General features: G+C 42.9%; 1 protein-coding gene across 1 annotated transcript; it reads left to right on the forward strand.

Moving 5' to 3' along the window:
* Positions 1-579: 579 nt before the first annotated feature.
* Positions 580-20,661, forward strand: TMEM212 (transmembrane protein 212). Its single transcript, XM_068279295.1, has 4 exons — positions 580-938; positions 7,751-7,810; positions 13,546-13,869; positions 20,411-20,661. Exons 1-4 carry the CDS (start codon positions 780-782, stop codon positions 20,429-20,431), a joined length of 564 nt encoding a protein of 187 aa, XP_068135396.1. The 5' UTR covers positions 580-779; the 3' UTR covers positions 20,432-20,661.
* Positions 20,662-20,675: the final 14 nt, after the last annotated feature.

Below are 20,675 nucleotides of genomic sequence, written 5' to 3' on the forward strand. Positions count from 1 at the left end.
AATCTGAAATAATTCAGCTATAAGTGAACATTTGTGGTTACCCACAATGCACTGCCACTTAATATGCAAATTATCCCTCTTTGCCCTTGGTTTGATATGACACTACTTCTTCTTCTTGCTTGGACCAGCCCCTTCTTCTTGCTTGGACCGGCCCTGGGGGCAGGGCGCTACTTCTTCTTCTTGCTTGAAGGTTGAGGCACTTACTCTATTATATATATAGATAATATGTTTTCCTTCTGTCCTGTATAAGAGTTCAGGTCCACTTTAAAGGACATGCCAATATTTCACAGTATTTTATGCGTGATTTAAAAACAAATGCCACCAAACGTCTATAGTTATAGAAGGTTTTTCTGCTTTCACATTTGCTATTTGCTTCCCCTTAGACTTGCAATAGGAATGTGCTGCTAAGGCTTTGTTCCAGACTGCTACATTCTTGGTGTGGATGGATTACCCCACACGACTCTAATCTGCTGCTGATGTAACTATAAGTCACATTGTTTTCACAGGAAAGACAAGGGATTGACACAAAGACATGAGAATTTGACTCAGAAGAATTTTTTTTCATGCATCATATGTACACAAGCTTGATTATTTGTTGGCTGTGTGCTGGAATATCCGGAAATAATTAAAAGCAAACAGCAGGTTGCGTTAACCCATGTAAACAATGGATTTGTATCTTGACTACAGTCTCTAAGAAACAGACCTTTCATGAAAGTGTCTGGAAAACCCTGTTAGTTACAGAGTCTGCCTGACAGTGAAAAGCAAGTGCTTTATGGAAAATGACGAGCTTCTATCAGTGCACTGGTGGAATCCTACTTGCCTTTGGCCTTCTAAGCATTATATCTGGGGTCATAGCCTTTTTCCCTGTTTTTAGCTACAATCCTCTATTCATTGGCTGGAGTGTACGCATTGCCTGTCCTATCTGGAATGGGGCACTGGTAAGGAAAACGATGGCTTATTTTATTTTATCAGTTGTCAGATTATTGTATAATGACTTAATATTATTATTTTTTTCTGCTGAGAAATGTTACCAATGAAAAATAATCTGATGTTACATGAAATACCGAAATCATAATATACGGTAACTGTAGACAAATTTGGTCAACATTTAGATAGGGAAGCCATTTTATGCCCATGCCCACCCCCAATATATATATATGCCAACCAATCAGCAGGGAAAAAAATCAATGGCTTGTGATTAAAGAGGAACTGTAGTCAAAATAACATCATTAATAAAATTTCTTATTTAATTTTTCAATATTAATTTATAAATTAATTAGTCAGTGTTTGCCCAATATAAAATCTTTTCTCCCCCAATTAACTTTCTGAAATGTATCACAGCGGCGACATCTGTCAGGTGATCTCCGCAGGAATGTTAGTTTAATGAGAGTTCTAAATCCAGTAAAAAAAAGATCTCTGGACTCCCAGCTTGCTCGGGGGTGGGTTGGGGGTGAGGGAAGGAGAATTCCGCATAATAAGCCTAATTGGGAGGGCGGGGCTACATATTACTCTGAATAATTTACTGTATTCTACTGTATGCCGTTATGGAATCCTCTATTCACTGCAAATTCCAGGAGAAAAGGGTGAGCACAGAAGGTTTTCTGTACAAAATATAAACATGATCAGTTTCCGTTGTGAATTTGTGTGTTTAGGGCCTGATTATGTATCTGAGGGAATGTTACATGGATGGAAGTAAATGCATACATTCTTATGTTTTGTGTAGCAAGTTATGAATTTTCAAGTAATACAAACAACACAGGGGCAGAGGTTTTAGAGATGAAGTTAAAAGATCTAATAAAGGAGCAGCAGACTGATATACATGGACTCCAAGAGATAGGGAAAGTAGGCCAAGAACCTCAAAAACAATGCAGACACAACTAGGAGCCATTTGTGTAGTATTTAGAGCAAATGTAGTCTAGAGTAGTATGGAAGGTGAATGATGGTGTGTGATGAACAATGTGACAGTTGCCGGCGGACGGGGTAAAGAGGGGAATAATTCTAGATTCTTTATAGCGATGTACTGACCTTAAACACCAGTCACGGCACCAAACCACAAGAAGACTTCTACAGGAGGGTACTAAAAAAGGTGGCAAAAATATATCCCCATAAATCTGAGAACATGTACAGACCCTAATACCTGAAAGTTCTAACATAGCTCCCCCACTCTATCCAAACCTAGAATAATGTGTTTGGGAGAAGTTCCACCTTTATTAGAATATCTCTCCCAGTCATGTAGGAAGCCTAGTTTCTGCCCACCATGTTATTTCACTTGCATGCTTCTCCTAGCTTACAAAGTATTTTGGATACAGCATTGCTAGAGAACCACTGATAACGCCTTCTGACCCTGGGTTATATATTCAGGTAAACTGATATACAGTATAAGAGACTGTAAATATCTTGGAAGTTCACAGCTCCTGAATATCAGTACATTCTTTACATTTCTACATTGACTGAGATGTAAACATAAGATTTATACACGCATTTAGATTTATTGCTGACAAGCTGGAAACTGCAGAGCTCTTCTAGGAAAAATAGGAGAGATCTTCCTCTGTTTAAAGATACCAGAATTTAAGTTTTACTGATTGTTCCATCAGGAACAGCCAACTCCTAAATTATCATCCATGACATGCACATTCTCTGCATACTGAATGAGATGTGCAACAACAATCTCCCCACTGATATGAGTGTATGTAACAATCAGGTAATGATTTTCAAACCTGTCCTACTGACATTGTGATGGTCTATGTGCTGCATCTGTTGCTACTGTATGTTTATGGATTGTGATACTGTATTTTTATTGTGGTTTTATATATAAATAGAGATGGCCCAAACGGTTCAGACGCGAACTTGCGAGTTCGCGTTCGTGTCGAAACGTGAACCTTTAGCGAGTTTGACCCGCCCCCTATACTACATCATTGGGCTAAACTTTGTCTGTCGCAGCTGGCCTTTGCTAATTGCTATACTGTGCCAGGCCCAGCACATTCATCCTGTGTGACTGCACATTGTATTATAATACCAGTCACTGCATACCTTTCACTGCATCTGTGGGACAGCATGCTGTTTTATATACCAGTCAGTGCATACCTTTTCACTGCACCTGTCCAAGTGGATTCCTGAATTTTTAAGGTCGCTGCTAGTAGTGGCAGCTAACAAAAACAATAATAATTTTTATGGTGCGTGTACATGCCTGACTAATTTTTCTGGCTGCGCTGAGGCTGCAACAACAAAACAAAAGGCATGTACATGTGTCAATTCCCCTTTGTGATTGTTACCTTGCTGCGGTGAAGGGGCTTGCGTATCACAATGAAGCAATGACCTATATGAGTGTCTCGGGGGAGGGGGAGGGGCACACCTGACCCAAGATAATAAGGTCGTTGCTTCATTGTGAACAGACCAAATTTGATCAGCTGGACAGTCACTGTTGTTATGTCATTGAGCTACCTCAGCCCGACCATATGGGCTTGAAAACCGCCATCGCCTGTACTCTCGCCATCATGTGCACCAGTCCAGCACGGCCATCACTACACAAACAACTGTTTGCGGTACTTTACACAGTGAGTTTGGTCTGTCAGTGTGAAGCAGTACACTACTTACACTACCTGCTGATCCATGTATACACACGCAAGATGTTTTCAAGCACTTTATGCCTCCAATTTAGGAATGCAATGTGATTTCTGCCCTTTAGGGATTAGAACTCTGCTGTGTGTCAAATCTGTAATTTTCCCAGGGACTTTTGGCGTGTATCCTACTCTGCCAAACCCCCCTCCAGGTGTTAGACCCCTTGAAACATCTTTTCCATCACTTTTGTGGCCAGAAACAGTGTTTGTATTTTTCAAAGTTCGCCTGCCCATTGAAGTCTATTGCGGTTCGCATGGTTCGTGTGAACATAAACATTTGCGGAAGTTCGCATTAGATGTTCGCGAACCGAAAATCGGCAGTTCGAGCCATCTCTGTATATAAACTGCAAGCACTGTCCAATAAGTAACAGGTGGTGCATATCAATCTTACATATAGCACATAACAAGTGCAAATATGACGCACAAGACAAGAACTCCTGCCCAATAAAGTTTCCAATCTAAAGTAACTGATACATGATCCATAAACGAATCTATGAGGGTTATCTAGAACCAGGGCTGGTTCTAGCAACAATGGGCCCCTGGGCAAGACTAAACTCGGGGCCCACTGACAGACACCCTTGACCAAAAAGCAGCATTAGGGGGCCTTTGTTGCAGCCACATTTCCCCCCCTTCAGGGCTCCTAAGCCAGCTACCTCCCTCCCCCTAGATCACACCCCAACTTAACTGTGCCTCTGGGGCCCCTACAATGTCTTTAGCAGAGTAGAGTCTTGCCTTTTTTGGCAGGCGCACTTCTCCATCAGTCTTTCAATGCTTCATTGGAGGGTCCCTGGGTAGCACAGGTAAGTTGGGGGGAGACACCTTGGGGAGCCCCTACAGGCTTTTAGGCCCTGGGGCAATTGCCCCCTTTGCTTCTCTGCCTAGAACGTTACAGCACTTTGTTTTTATCTGACACACAAGATATTCTTTCAGTGTAAATTTGCATTTGTCAGGTTAACCACTTCTCCAATAAGGGACCTTTTACACTTAATGCGCTGGATTGTGTTAGTATGCGTTGGTATGCGTTGCATTTTTTCTCCATAGCAGTGCATTGGTAAAATGCTTCAGTTCTTCAGTGTATAGTGTAAAAGAGGCCACAGGGAAACATGGACACTGGACTGCACATCAGTTGTCCTTTCAGTTACAATGGTCCGCAACTGATTAAAGGGGTACTATGGTGAAATTTTTTTTAAATGTGTGCAAACATAGATAAATAAGAAGTACGTTTTTTTCCAGAGTAAAATGAGCCATAAATTACTTTTCTCTTATGTTGCTGTCACTTACAGTAGGTAGTAGAAATCTGACAGAAGCAACAGGTTTTGGACTAGTCCATCTCTTCATAGGGGATTCTCATTTCTCAGCAAGGCTTTTATTCTTTATAAAGATATTGCCTAAAAAGGATTTAAAAATGATGCTGGACAGCTTCCCTGCTCACTACACAGTTTTTGGGCAGTTGAACAGAGCAACTGCCATTCACTGAGTGCTTCTGAAAATAAATAAATCCCTGAGAATCCCCCCATGAAGAGATGGACTAGTCCAAAATCTGTCGCTTCTGTCAGATTTCTACTACCTACTGTAAGTGACAGCAACATAGGAGAAAAGTAATGTATAGCTCATTTTACTCTGGAAAAAACGTACTTCTTATTTGTCCATGTTTGCCCACGTAATTTTACAATTTTTCGCCATAGTGCCCCTTTAACTGAAAAAGGACCCTAAATGTGGCCACACACCATAACCTTTTTTAAATATCTGTTCCATTCAAGAATAGCAATCAGGTTTTTCTGACTGACTGTAACAATTCAAAAATCTGACCAATATACCACACACCTATGTTCACTTTTTCCCCAATCGTAAATAAAATAATTGAAAGCTCAGAAAAAATTGACTGGAACTGTACATCAAGTAATTGAAAATCCATCACAAACGCCAAACAATTCTTGATAAAGTTGGTCTGAAATTTCCAACATGTCCAATCTCCAAAAATCAAAAAAAAAAAAAATTGGATTTCTCAGTTAAAAACAAATAAAAATATCTCGATTTTTCGGGACAACCGATCGTAACTATCGAATTGGAGAAAATTGGATCTTTTAATTGTATGGTGTGCGGCTACCTTAATGGTTTTGTCAACAGCAATTTTGACATTTCAGCGCTGCTTCCATTCATTTAGAAACAACGTTATTAAGTGATCTATACATTTTTATTTTTGACATGATTTAGGCTTTCTTCTAAAAATTGTTTATTTTACTTGCATTTTAAGGTGAAAAACAAGAAAAAAATAGAAAAAATTCATTATTTCTCAGTTTTCAGTCATGATTTTAAAATAAAATGTAGTACCGTAGATAAAAACCCACACATTTTATTTGCCCATGTGTCTTGATTATTACACCATTTAAATTATGTCCCTAGTACAAAATATGGTGACAACATTTTATTTGTAAAATAAAGGTGTATTTTTTGTTTTTGTTTTTCTCATTGTACCTTATCATTTACACACCCTTGCAAAAATAACAGTATACACCACCATGGTATGAAAAAAGCTAAGTCCCTAAGGTAACAAGTTATCTACTGTCTTTTAAATTCCATCACTTAAGCTTTTTTCTTTTCTTTTGTAAACGTGTGTGTTATATGGGGCAGGGAGGAGGAAAAAGGGGTTAATGGGCTTGTTATAGGTAAAGGGAAATTATATTGTAATATTCTTTATTTTAATCAAAAGGAATAGATTTGCCTGGCACTCAGTGATGGGGGTGGAGTTCGGTCCCTGCACCTTTAATTAGTGACTCCGTCCGTTGTGTTTCCCTACTTTGTGGCATGTACAGAAGCGTGCATCAGAACAAGCATGGTCAACTGTGAATATTCAGTACATAAGAGACAATCCGTGCACCGCATTCTTCAATCGCATTATTTATTCCAAATTGCTGCCAGCAGGATTTGACATCATGGTATACATGTTCACATCATATGAGAAGTGGAAAGATCTGACCTGCATCCAGGACGGGTACGGAGGGGTGACCTGGGGGTGGTAGGACGGCACATTATTTTAATGTTAGTTTTGGCAACTAGATGTCCCCACACAGTTTCCTGTCTGGTTGGAACACTGAGATACTGCATTCCAGCCAGCAGCTGGAAGTGACAGATTTTTTTTTTTTATAGTTGAATTATCACTGTTGCTCGTAACATCGCAACAGTGATCATTTATACATTAGACACTTTGATTGGCTTTGGGAACATATATTCCCATTCACCAATGTGTGCGTTACCTCATGATGCCGCTGGTGTGCGCGACGCTGCTCACAAACAGGAAAGGAGGAGTATTTACTTCTCTGTTAGCTCAAGTGCAGTTTTCAGAGATGAAAATACATGTTCCACGGGATGGCAACTGGTTAATTTCTTCTCTGTCTGGACCGCTTGTCACATGACAAGCAGTCCGCCTCCCTAAATCCTTAAGTGAAAAAAAAAATGACTTTTACTCACCTGGAGCTTCCAATAGCTCCCTGCAGCTGTCCGGTGCCCTCGCCGTGTCCCTCCGATCCTCGTGTCCCCGCTGGCAGCCACTTCCGGTTTCGCCGACAGGCTTTTTTTCTTTTTCTTTTTTTTGATTTAAGGATCACTTTAATAAGTTAGGAGTGTGATACTACTACAACAAGAGGATTAAAAACCTTGTATAAAAATATGATAAATGCTTAAATTAAGGAAGTGATTATGTGGAGACATAATCAGAAGATACAGTGGGCCATATCCTATTCCAGGGGTCAAGTATTTTGAGTGTGCAAGTTTGCCTTAACTCACATTATCAAAGACACAACCTGAAGTACATCCAGAAGAATATTCTGACATCCATGCCAGAATAAAGGAGTACACTTTAATTTAGTTTATACTTCCTGCAGTGCATTGGTAACCAGTGCTGAACCTCTTGATAAATTGCCATGCAACTGAGTGAAGCCAGGGCTGATGACTTAATGAGCCCTGATCTTGTCATTAACTATCCGAAATATAGTTAAAAATAATTAGTTTTAGTATTTAATACATTTTTAAAAAATAAATATTATTAATTTCACTTACAAGAATTTTGCTGATTGTTGTTTACATTAAATCTTAATTTCTGTTTATAAAGCTCCTGAAATCATTGTCTTTAACAGGCATTTTGTGTTGGCATCCTGACACTCCTGTCATATCGGGAATGGACGCAAAGATCTCTGGTAAGTGATTTATTATTACACATTTATATAATGCAGGAACCTTTGCACAATACTGTGCAGACATTTTTATTAAATAAATTAGCTGAACAGAGAAGGAACCCTCGCTACTTATTTTCCACACCTGGATTAACTGAGTGACTGGCAGCAGTTCTGATACTTTCAATCTGGAAGTCTCTAATACGATCATTGTGAGAGGCCATATAATTTGCATACGCGCAAGCAGAAAGTTAACAGGTTGACATAAGGTTTGTCATGAATCCCAGCAATGCTCTGAGCTAGACTGAAGAACCTGTTATTTCCTCAACGAAAGTGGACTTTCAGATTTAATAATTTTAATACAGAGTCAAAGTTACATTTGTGCACCAGTTTCACCATTAATCCCTTATTCCAACTGTTTCTTGGCATGTGAGTGTTCATAAGCATACCAGTCATATTCATAGTAAAATACATTAAAGTAATCTTTGAGTGGCCTGCATGGAATGAAAACATATCTTAAACTGACTGTGTATTAACCAGGCATTGCAAAGCTAGTTTTCTAAATATCAGCACTTGTATGGAGAAAACATAAATCGCTTGCGTTTCAGATCATCCATATGGATGGCATTAATCACGAGGACATTGCCAAAATTAAGTTTGATCTGCTATTGTTTGTCTGAATCATGGCTGGCCTTTGACCTGGTCAGGGCGCCACCTCTCAAGGGCGCATTTGCACAGGACAGGGTCGCCCCTTGCTGCCCCGCTGTCTCTCCCCGACTTCGCTCCATCTGTAATTAGAGCAGGGCTACAAGAAAATGCTTGACGATATCCACAAATGCGGACATTGGTGGCCATTTTCTTGTAGCCCTGCTCTAACTACAGATGGAGCAGAGGCAGAGAGAGAAGAGTGATGTCAGCCCTGGAACAGGAAGTCAGGTGAGTCATTTCCGACCAGCTGCCGCAGAGGGGGGAGACTGGAGGCAACTATACTACCTATACGGGGCAAATATACTACCTACACTGGGGGCAACTATACTATCTATACTGGGGAAACTATGCTACCTATACGGGGGGTAACTATATCAGCTACCTAAAGTGGGGCAGCTACACTAACTACCTTTACTGGGGAAACTCTATTAGCTACATATGCTGGGGCAACTATATTAGCTACCTATACTGGGGCAACTATACTACCTATACTGATAGCAACTATATTAGCTACCTATACTGGGGCAATTATACTAGCTACCTATAATGGGGCAGCTATACTTGCTACCTATACTGGGAGCAACTATACTACCTATACTGGGGGAAACTATACTAGCTACCTATAATGGGGCAACTATACTACCTATACTGGGGCAACTATACTAGCTACCTACACTGGGGCAACTATGGTACCTATACTGGGGGCAACTATGTTACCTATACTGGGGACAACTATGGTACCTATACTGGGGACAACGATGGTATCTATACTGGGAGCAACTATGGTACCTATACTGGGGACAACTATGGTACTTATACTGAGAGCAACTATGTTACCTATACAGGGGCAACTATGCTACCTATACTGGGACAACTATACTAGCTACCTATACTGGGGCAACTATACTGGGGCAACTATACTAGCTAGTAGCTACCTATACTGGACCAACTATACTACCTATACTGATTGCAACTATATTAGCTAACTATACTGGGGCAATTATACTAGCTGGCTATACTGGGGCAACTATACTACCTATATTGGGGCAACTATTCTAGCTACCTTTACTGTGGCAACTATACTACCTATGCTTGGCTACCTATACTGAGGGCACTTACACCTGACTTTTTATAGTAGGGGCACCTATGCCTGGTTACCTATACAGAGGGCACATACACCTGACTTCCTATACTGGGGGCACCTATAGCTGTCTATACTGAGGGGGGCACCTACACCTGACTTCCTAAACTGGGGCAACTATGCTTGGCTACCTATATTGAGGGCATCTACACATGAGATCCTATACTGAGGGCACCTATACCTGGCCATCTTCAAAAAGGTTGGGAACAACTTTCCTAGGAGATATTTCAAGAGAAAAGGTGGATGGCATATGGGCGTGTGTGTGCGTGCGTGCGTGCGTGCGTGCGTGCGTGCGTGCGTGCGTGCGTGTGTGTGTGTGTGTGTGTGTGTGTGTGTGTGTGCGCGCAAAGAGAATGAAAGGGGGACACCAAAATCAGGTTTTGCTCAGGGCGCTGTGAAACCTAAGGCCGGCCCTAGGCTGAATTTCTTCCAATTACTTTAGTCCCATTGGCTAGCAAGAGAGACCCAAATCCTCAGAAGAAAGTTGTAATAGATGCATCAGTGGGCAGTACCCATGCAAAAGGTGTAGAGACTAGAAAGTCCTAGCTGGTTAGCCTGTAATGCAACACATTTCCTAACAGAAGAACAAAATGATTAGCAGATGTTATTGTATTGAATTGCATGTGAGGCACAGAGGTGTGCTGGGGTCTGGTTACTGAGCCTGGCTGTGTAATTGCTCTTTAGTTCTTTCGGGTTATGACTGCCAGCAGCTAGCACAGGGACATCGATAAACATCACAGCAGTGTACTTTATCATAAAAAAAGTAACCTTTTGATAAAGATTAAGCTTGTTTTAGCCATCCAGTGCAGAATGCTGTCATGCAGGGCAAACGTATAAAGACTTAAAGTGGTGATCTATGGCTGCATTGTAAATTAGCCCTGAGCTGCACATTGATCCACAAGGCCATATTCATATTTTTTCAGACTCAAGGTCAACTTTCTTTTTGATCCCTTTATGTGTGCAGCAGCCCCCTCCCTCCATGTGCCACTAATGCATAGTACCTATAACTGGTGGCACCACCATTTACGTAATAACTGCATTGTTTTTACAATGTTTGCATTACCATGTGCTCTGTCTTGAATCCAATCAGGTTTCATATATTCAAGCACAAATAGATACTGATCCCACTGAACCCCATTTTTTGGGTCTACCCAACAGCCTTTTCATTCACATTGGGCCCAAAATTAATTTGATGTGGATTTTAAAAGCAACTGCCATTGGATAATTGCCTTTTTAAAGTCACACTCAAAAAAGTAAGGGTAAGCCAACAGACAGCAATGATTCTGTTGGTTATAGTGAAAGTCTTGTTTAACTATTTTTTATTTAGTACTTTGTATTAAATATTTTTTTTAACTGTTTTTGGATTGTGGAATGAATCATCTTAGTTTTCATTAATCCTTATGGAGAAATTTGGTTTAATACAAGAGTGCTTTGGATTACATGTTTCCGGAACAAATAATGCTCGCAAACCAAAGGTTCCACCTTATCTGTTACATGTAACGATCAGTGTTAGTAAGCAGAGAGAATCTGATTATTGGCGATCTGCAGTATCACCAATAATGCAGATGTCACCTGATTATTGATGATCTGCAGAATCACCAATAATGCAAGTGTAACTAACCTCTGGATACCGTAGCAGAAAGAATAACAATCAACATGTACAATATACAAGACTGTGGAAATATCCACCACACGGTGATTCCTCAGAGGTGTGGTTACCTCTGAATGGGAACTGTAACGATCGGTGAAGCACAGAGAGGGTCTGATTACCGGTGATCTGCAGTATCACTGGGAATACAGATGTATACCAGATTATACGTGATCTGCAGTATCACCGATAATCCGATATACCAGCTAACCTCTGTTCACCTGAGTAGAGTGTAGTGTTTGGTGTAACAGTAACACTTAGAGGACTAGGCCTCAGTGCAGCAAGGAGTACTGCACGGATTCCTTCCGCAGACCTGAGCTCTCCAAGACGGGAGGAGTCAGACTGACAGTAGGAAGGATTGTCTGAGAGTGACACTCAGGAGGAAATGCCACTAACAGGACGGGGAACCGCCTCCAATAGTGAGGTCGGTTCTCGAGGTCGGACAAGCCAGGTCGTAATACACGGACAGATAAAGTACAGATACAGTAGGCAAAGGCGGAGTCTAGGTATAGGCAGGGTTCGGCAACAGGTATCAGAAATATCGAGGTACAAGATCAGGAGGCAGAAACAGAGTCTAAGGACGAGCCGGGGTTCGGCAACAGAGTATCAGAATGGAAAGGTACAAGATCAGAGTTCAGGAGGATAGTCAAACAGGCAAAGGGTCATAACAGATAATCACAATCAAACTAGTACTTTAAGCTATCAACAGAATCTAGCTTAGTGTAGGATTACAGCTCCAGCTGGTCCCGGCACACTAACGGATCTGACTACGGATCTGGGTGCTCCCACGTATGTGATCGCACGCCAGACAAAGAGCAAGTGAACAGCCAGTGGTATATATACACAAGGACCTTTCCAGGACCTCCCTAATTGCTGGACCAATGAGAGTGGTGGAAAATGTCAGCTGACCCGGCTGGTCAGCTGACTCCCTTCTGGCTGTTATTTAAGCTCTGCCTCTGTGCGTGCGCGCGTGTCATTCTGAATCTAGGTGGACTATCAGTCCCAGCCACACCAGTACTGTCTTGCAATGTATCCAGTTCCAATGTGGATTCCGCCGCTCCCAATGCGGATTCCGCCGTTCCCAATGCGGATTCCGCCGCCCTGCCTATGCGGCATGCGGCGTTTTTTCCGCGTTGTGACGCCATGCTGGACGCGGAAACAGCCGCCTCACGTTGAGGGACGGCGGCTTTTCCGCGTTTCTTCACAGGAACCCTGTGTGTGAGATCCTCGGCCCAAGTGAAGATTGGGATCTCAGCACCTAGCAGTAATCGTCTGCTAGGGCAGGCGTCTCGGAGAGGCAAGCCTCAGAGATATCCCACCAGTGGGAGACGTTCCACTGGGGAAAGAGAAAGGTCAGACAGGCAGAGGTTCAGCAACAGAGAGACGGTAGCAGTACAAGAACAGAAGGCTGATTCAGAGTCCGTTAAACAGGCAGGGTCGGCAACTAAGAATCAAATAGGCAAAGGTACAAAATCGAGAAGAGGAGAGAGTAGTCAGGGATAACCAAAGTCAAGACACAGATAAATATACAATACGATCCTAGACTGAGGTGTGATGTCCCTGATATCAACATCAGGGAACTGAGCTAAGGTCTGAGCGTTTACACCTAAGTATTCACGACAGCAGACAGTGAGCAAATGACATCTGTGGGCTTAAATGCTGAAGCCCAGTTCCACCAGCCCGCCCAGGGGGCTGGAGCTCAAGTCAGCATGTGATTGGCTGGCTAAGGTCAGCTGATCGCTGGATTAGGTGACCTGTCTCCTCAGGAAATAAAGATCCTGCCGCCCCGCGCGCGTGCGCATGACCCTGTGCCTCTGAATCTCTGAGAGGCCAGGTCCCCGGTCAGTGCACGCCCGCACACGGAAGTCCGCCGCCGGAGTAGCGGGACCCGCCGCCATCCTATCAGCCGCGGCGGTGCCTGCCCTGCTCTGCGCCGGCGGCTCCGTGTGAGTTTCGGAAACCGCCGGCTGGGACGTGGAGGCTGCCGCCATGCTGCCCTGCGTGGCGGCGGCTCTGCTATTGTTCACATTACATGACTGTTTCATAATAGGATGTGGTCTGATGGAACATGCCAAGGACAGCAAAGGTAACGTGTTCCTGGTGAAATGGATGAAAAGCAAGCAAAGTACAACAAATAACATAAACCGTGAAAGTAATCATACCATAGCAATGCTACTGTTTAAAAAAGAAGGACCTGGCTTGAGTTTCACTTTAACAGCACACATTTACTTTAATATAAAATTTGTCTTTCATCTCTTTCAGTGGGAATCCACATTTACATTGAGCCTGATAAGTATAATTGGAGCACCAGTTCAGTTCACAGTAGCTGTTGCATCGATCCTCATTGGCCCATATTGTTACTACACATTTGCCGGGATGTCCTCAACTAATTATATTGGTTATGCTATCAAATTTCCATTCCCATACGCCACATTTCAGAACGTATGCCAAGACCCTCTTCATTATGAGTGGTACCACCTAGCTCTACAGATTGCGGACCTGCTCTCGAGTGTTTTAATATTTTGCTCTTCACTTGGATTAGTCATCAGACTCTCTGCCAGGATACTTCGAACCGGCACATTAAATGTAAGTAAATGACTAGGATTAATTTTACCCACACAAATGTGATTGATGTTACCCAGCGATGATTTGGGCTGGATCAGAAAAATGGTGACATGTCTGTAGTTTCCAGTCACTCACAAACTGAAGCTATTTGGAGACAAAAGCCGTCTAGACTGGTTGGAATACTGAAAAGTAGTAAATGGCAGTATCACTTTATCCTACAACTATATATAATTGTGCCCTTGTATGGCAGGACTCTGAATAGAGTCTGACCTGGTCTGGCCACCTTCAGGCTGCTCTGCTTACTTTCTGGTTGCATGCCCTATGTTTATATCTATGCTGCAAAAAGTCATTAAAGTGTGGAATTCAGTGGGTGAATTCTCAGTAGTTTGGATGCATTCCAGGAGTCCTATTATGCAGATTGGTAAAATGCACCCAAAAATATATACACAGCTTAAAACAATATAAAGGTGAGGTAAGGAAACTCTTACCTACAGATGGATGTCTTAGATGGGTATCTCAAAATAAAAATACTGTATTCAGGGACGGATTTCTGGAGAGGCCACAAGGGCCGGAGCCTTGGGCGCCTGCGACCGAGGGGCACCTGGATGGGAAATAGGGTTTCCTACATATGAAAGAGAAGGCTGCAAATGGAGAGCAACACATGATAGCCAAGGAAGCTTGTGCATGAAAGAGAGGGGCTGCAGTACATGGATGGTACACATGGAAGAAGGGGCTGCACCTGGAATGGGAGGGGTGCTGCTGTACATGGAAGGGGTGCTACCACATACTTGAATCTGGCTTGACTGTATTAGCACAACAAAGACTTGATTTTTTAATTCACTCCCTGTATACTATACAGATGTTAGGAGGCAGGACCACTGGGCTCTTTCCTTGTCCCTACCTGCATTCCTAAGTGCACTGATAAACACATACAGTACATAGTTATGTGTTTTATTGTGCCTCAATAACTTTGCAAATTCAAAGGCAACAATTTATCGTGTTATTGTTGTCTTTTAAAGCTCTCGTCTAGCCATTTTTTTAGCCAGCTGTCTCTTTTTTATGTCCCACAAGTGTAGCAACATAAATTTGCATGTTCTTACACACTTCTATGAGTTCTGGTTCACCATGAGCTTGCTGGTTAGTCTGTACCTCTGGGTGTTTCATGTCCTCCTTCAGAGCCAAATTAATCCATGCCATGCACTGATGAGAATCAACCAATCCGACACAGTCTATATGCATGTTGGTGTGGCTCTGTAGTATTAAAAAGCTGACACATCATTGCAATCCAATAGATCTGGAGGTGTGTTTAGCTTCTAAGGACAACAATGGTTGATTTGCATGTTTCAGCAGTGATGCACTGGAGACATCTCGGACCTCACTCCAACCTGAATTATTGCAAATATTTTGTGTTTTAAGAAAGCAAACTTTTGTTTTGCATAGCATTTTAGTAAGGGGGCTTTTTGGACCATTGTAGCCCACTTACACACTCCAATGAGTTCTGGTTCACCATGAGCCAGCACCTAAAAAAGACCATGAAATCCTTAATTTAGTAGTAAACAGCAGTGATCATGTGGCTGCCCATAAACCTTGCAGGCTCCCCCCCCTCCTGGTATTATCTAAAAAAAAAAAGGAGGCTGGGTGACACATCAGCCCCTCCTGCATTCTGGTTGGTAGGCATGGTGAGAGGGAGCTTGGCCATACCTCCCCTCCAGTTACCCCATGTAGAGTTGTGTACTGCTAAATTCAAGTTGTTACAGCCATTTCAACACACTTAACCTGCCTGGCGTTCTATTAAGATCGCCAGGCAGGCTGCGGGAGGGTTTTTTTTTAATAAAAAAAAAACTATTTCATGCAGCCAACTGAAAGTTGGCTGCATGAAAGCCCACTAGAGGGCGCTCCGGAGGCGTTCTTCCGATCGCCTCCGGCGCCCAGAATAAACAAGGAAGGCCGCAATGAGCGGCCTTCCTTGTTTTGCTTACATCGTCGCCATAGCGACGAGCGGAGTGACGTCATCGACGTCAGCCGACGTCCTGACATCAGCCGCCTCCGATCCAGCCCTTAGCGCTGGCCGGAACTTTTTGTTCCGGCTACGCTGGGCTCAGGCGGCTGGGGGGACCCTCTTTCGCCGCTGCAGAGCGGCGGCGATCAGGCAGCACACGCGGCTGGCAAAGTGCCGGCTGCGTGTGCTGCTTTTTATTTGAGCCAAATCGGCCCAGCAGGGCCTGAGCGGCAGGCTCCGGCGGTACTGGACGAGCTGAGCTCGTCCAGACCGCCCAGCAGGTTAAAGAGAACCTGAAGTGAATTTTTTTATTCAGTTTTTTCCAAAGGTAATTATGTAAACAAACTGCGACGTTACAATGCCCTCACTAGACCCTAGCACACCTGAGGTGAGTATAGGGTTCTGTTTCTGACTTGTTTTATTTATAGAGTATTCATAAAGGAATCGGGGACCTATCTGAGTACAATGGTTTTCAAGCTACAATATATCTGCTTGACCACAGTGAAAGAGTTACAACTTAAACTCTAACTTGCATTTATAGGGAATTCTGAGTTTATGATCCAGCATTTACATTTTGATTTTACCAAACATTCATTAACGCCATAGTCCACCCTTTTACTTACAACTGCACAAAAATTACATTATTAAACAAAAAAAATTCAATACTATATTGCAAAAATGTGTAGTGTAAGGAGGAATATCAGTGAGTATCTGGGCAACTCTTGCTTCTGTAACTTTCAATTTTTATATTGCAAAAGCTTCCTATCCAGTCCAGAATCAGATTCAAGATATTGTGTCTGACCTACAAATCCATCCACAAAACCTGTCCAACCTACATTTCTGATCTTACTCAGAGATACACACCAAGCCGCTCACTCCGCTCCTCCAATGAACTTCGCCTGACCGTCCCCCGCATCACCCAGTCCCATGCACGCCTCCAAGACTTCTCAAGAGCCGCTCCGACACTATGGAACTCCCTACCTCCACCCATTAGGGCAGCCCCCTCCTTCAACACCTTCAAGAAGGCCCTCAAAACTCACCTTTTCACTCTTGCCTACCACCCCTCACAATTGCTCTAAACCCACAGCCGAACTCTGGTCCCCTACCTCTCGTGTCCCTACCTCTCCCTCTAGATTGTAAGCCTTTGGGCAGGGTCCTCACTCCTTTTGTGTCCTACCTGATCATGCACCTCCATTACTGTGCACCCATGCTATGCATTTGAGTGAACCTAACTTGCCTAACTCCATGCTCCCATCCAGTGACTGACTAAGCATTACCTTGTACTCATACTGTGCTGTGTGATCTCCATGCTCCCATCCAGTGACTAAGCATTACCTGGTACTCATACTGTGCTGTGTGATCTGGTTTTCTTGTATTCCTGTATTGTCATATTGCTGTTTGTCACCCCTAAATATTGTCTGTAACCTAAATTAATGTCCAGCGCTGCGTAATATGTTGGCGCTTTATAAATACAACAAATAAATAAATAAATAAAAAGCTAAACATTTTTGCAATATAATTTGAAATGCATTATTTTTCATGATTGCATTTCTATAAAAATGCAACTGTAAAAAATAAGGATGAACTGGGCCTTTTTACATGAAATTCCTTTTTTTATAAGGCAAATTTATAAGCTTAGTAGCCTCTTCCCAAACATCTCTTTCCATGTTAACCACTTGACGACCAGGGGATTTATGGCTGATCTGTGCTGCGTGGGCTCTCCAGCCCGCAGCACAGATCAGGATAGAGCCAGGGCGATCAGACATACCCCCTTTTTTCCCCACTAGGGGGATGTCCTGCTGGGGGGGTCTGATCGCCGCCGGCTTGCTGCGCTTTGCGGGGGGGGCTCTTCAAAGCCCCCCTCCGCAGCGTTCTCTGCGCTCCGTCCCTCTCCCTCCCTCTCCCTCCCCCCGTGAGCTGCGCAGGACGGATATCCATCCTGCGCATGGAAGGATAGGCTTCAGCCTATCATAGGCCGGTGATCCCCAGCCAATCAGAGGCCGGGGATCGCCGATCTGCCTTACGGCGCTGCTGCGCAGCATCGCCGTATGATGCAAACAGCGGGGATTTCTTCCCGATCGGCGGCTCTCCGGCAGTTCACGGAGACACCCTCCGTGAACGGACATGGAAAGGCCGCTCGAACGAGCAGCCGTTTCCATGGAAACCCGCAGACGACCAGATTACGCCAATCGGCGTTAGCTGGTCGTCAAGAGGTTAAATGCTGGCTTTATACCATCACCCAGAGCTAAAATAGGCAGAACATTACATTTTCGGAAGAGATTCACTAGTAAAGCCTGCACCACTCCAGCCTGGCACATTATACTTTTTTGCAATGATATTCTATAGAAATCTCATCACAATTTTCCCTTATCTCATATTAGCTGAGACTTCTTTCCTATTCACCTGATTGCCTTCATTAGATCCTGCTCAGTATTCACCCCACATTTGCTGGGGTTAATGCGGGTGAATCCAGCCTGGCATTTTTCCTGGATTCATTTAATTTTCAAAAATAAACGCCTGAAGTGTAATCCATTCAAATGAGCTTCTCTTGTATTTGTGTATCGTTTATTAGACAAGTCACTGCATTTCTTTGTTGTTTATGTCCTTCCCTTCCTGTCACTCAACCAGAGCTAATGTATGAGATAGCATTAGTTGGCTGCTTGTGTTTATTTCCCTCACGCTTCACAGTACTTAATGAATTTCACATTACCCTCATCCCTCTGCAGCTGTCAGAAGTAGCTGCAGGAGATACAAGTGATAGATAACAAGTTGAAGTGTAGCTTCAGTCTTTATTTAAGTTTTGGATACTGCTGAGGAAGGTCTGACCTACTGTCTGGTTTTACCCACTTAAGGACCAGCGCATTTTCGGCTGATCTGTGCTGTGTGGGCTCTCCAGCTCACAGCACAGATCAGGAGGCATGCAGGGCGATCAGATTTCCCCCCTTTTTTCCCCACTAGGGGGATGACCTGCTGGGGGGTCTGATCGCCGCTGCTCTGTGTGGCCACAGCGATTTTCCGCCTCGCTCTTTTTCCCTCCCTCCCCTCCTTCCCCTGGGCGGCACAGGACGGTGATGCGTCCTGCGCCGCCTCTAATAGGCTTCAGCCTATCAGATGCCGGCGATCCCCGGCCAATCAGAGGCCGGGGATCGCTGATCAGGCTGTTCACGGAAACACGCTCCGTTAACTGACATGGAAAAGCCGCTTCCATGCATAACCACTTACGACCTGACGCCGCCTATCGGCGTTAGGCGGTCGTTAAGTGGTTAATGGTTTAGGGCCCTCATTGAGAAGAATAAGTCTTCCTGTGACAGTCATCTGGTAATGGGACAGAAAGGGAACACAACTGGAATTAATTTAAAAAACACATTTAATATAAATTGAACAAGGCTCAATTTTAATAACAATCACTTTGATTAATGTAAGTTATAAGCCTTTTGATATGAGCATTTCATGCAGCAGCCCCTCTCTTAGAAGTACTGCTACCTTGGACAGCAGCTTCCCTCTTCCATGCACTGCGCTCCATTTGCAGCCTCCTTTCCTGTGTGCAGCAAACCCTGCCCAGCGGCCCTCTTGGGTAGCAACCACCTAAGACCTGGGCCTTTGTGGCCCTTTCAAAAATCTGGGCCTTGTCTCTATCTATATTTTCAAGAGTTGCAAATACATTTTCTACATTTTTATTGATAAAATAGCTGTTTTTAAAATCTTTCAGACCCAAGACTGCATAGTTAGTCACTTTTGAAAGAAGATCAAGTGAACTGACTTTTTGTGGCTTAAAGGGGCACTATGGGGAAAAAAATTTACAATTTGAAATATTTGCAAACATAGACAAATAAGAAGTACCTTTTTCCAGAGTAAAATGAGCCATAAATTACAGTAGGTAGTAGAAATCTGACAGAAGCGCCAGGTTTTGGACTAGTCCATCTCTTCTTAGGGGATTCTCAGCAAAGCTTTTATTCTTTATAAACATATTCCCTAAAAAGGATTTAAACAATGATGCTGGCCAGCTTCCCTGCTCGCTACACAGTTTTTTGGCAGTTGGACAGAGCAACTGCCATTCACTAAGTGCTTTTAAAAATAAATAAATCCCTGAGAATCCCCCATGAAGAGATGGATTAGTCCAAAACCTATTGCTTCTGTCAGATTTCTATTACCTACTGTAAGTGACAGCAACATAGGAGAAAAGTAATTTATGGCTCATTTTACGCTGGCAAAAACATACTTCTTATCTGTATATGTTTGCACATGTTTTAAATTTTAAAATTTTTCGCTATAGTGCCCCTTTAATCATAATAACAGTTATAAGGAAGCTCACCAAGGGCAAAAGCATGTGTCCAAAATACAAAATATTTTTGTATTATGTTTTAACTGTTTATTGCATGTCTTATTCCAGGTTGTTTTCCCTAGTTTAGTTTAGTTTTTGTATGTGTCATCTATAATGCTAAATATCATCAAGTAAGAGTTCTCAGATTAGCTCCATGTTTACATCTTATACATGAAGTAGCAATTGTAAAATACCATAATTTGTTACATGTCAGATAATGAGAACATTGTTTTGTCTTCTAGGGAAGAAAGAATGTTTGGTAAGCAGACTATATACGGCATGCAACCACTGATATGGAAGTCCCGAAATGATGAGTCACTCTCTTTTTCCATGGAAATCAATGGACTGTCATCAACTTTTTCTTATGAAATCAGATTATAAACAGCTGGTTGTACCAGTTGCCCTGTTTGCATTTTTGGTATGTGCTATTGTCTGAGTTTTTGACTATTTAAGGGTTTTTTCATGTACATATGTTTTTATGTCTAATGCATTGTATGGGCTTTGTTT

Source organism: Hyperolius riggenbachi, chromosome 4, assembly GCF_040937935.1.
Source record: "Hyperolius riggenbachi isolate aHypRig1 chromosome 4, aHypRig1.pri, whole genome shotgun sequence".
In the NCBI taxonomy this organism is placed as follows: Eukaryota; Metazoa; Chordata; class Amphibia; order Anura; family Hyperoliidae; genus Hyperolius; species Hyperolius riggenbachi.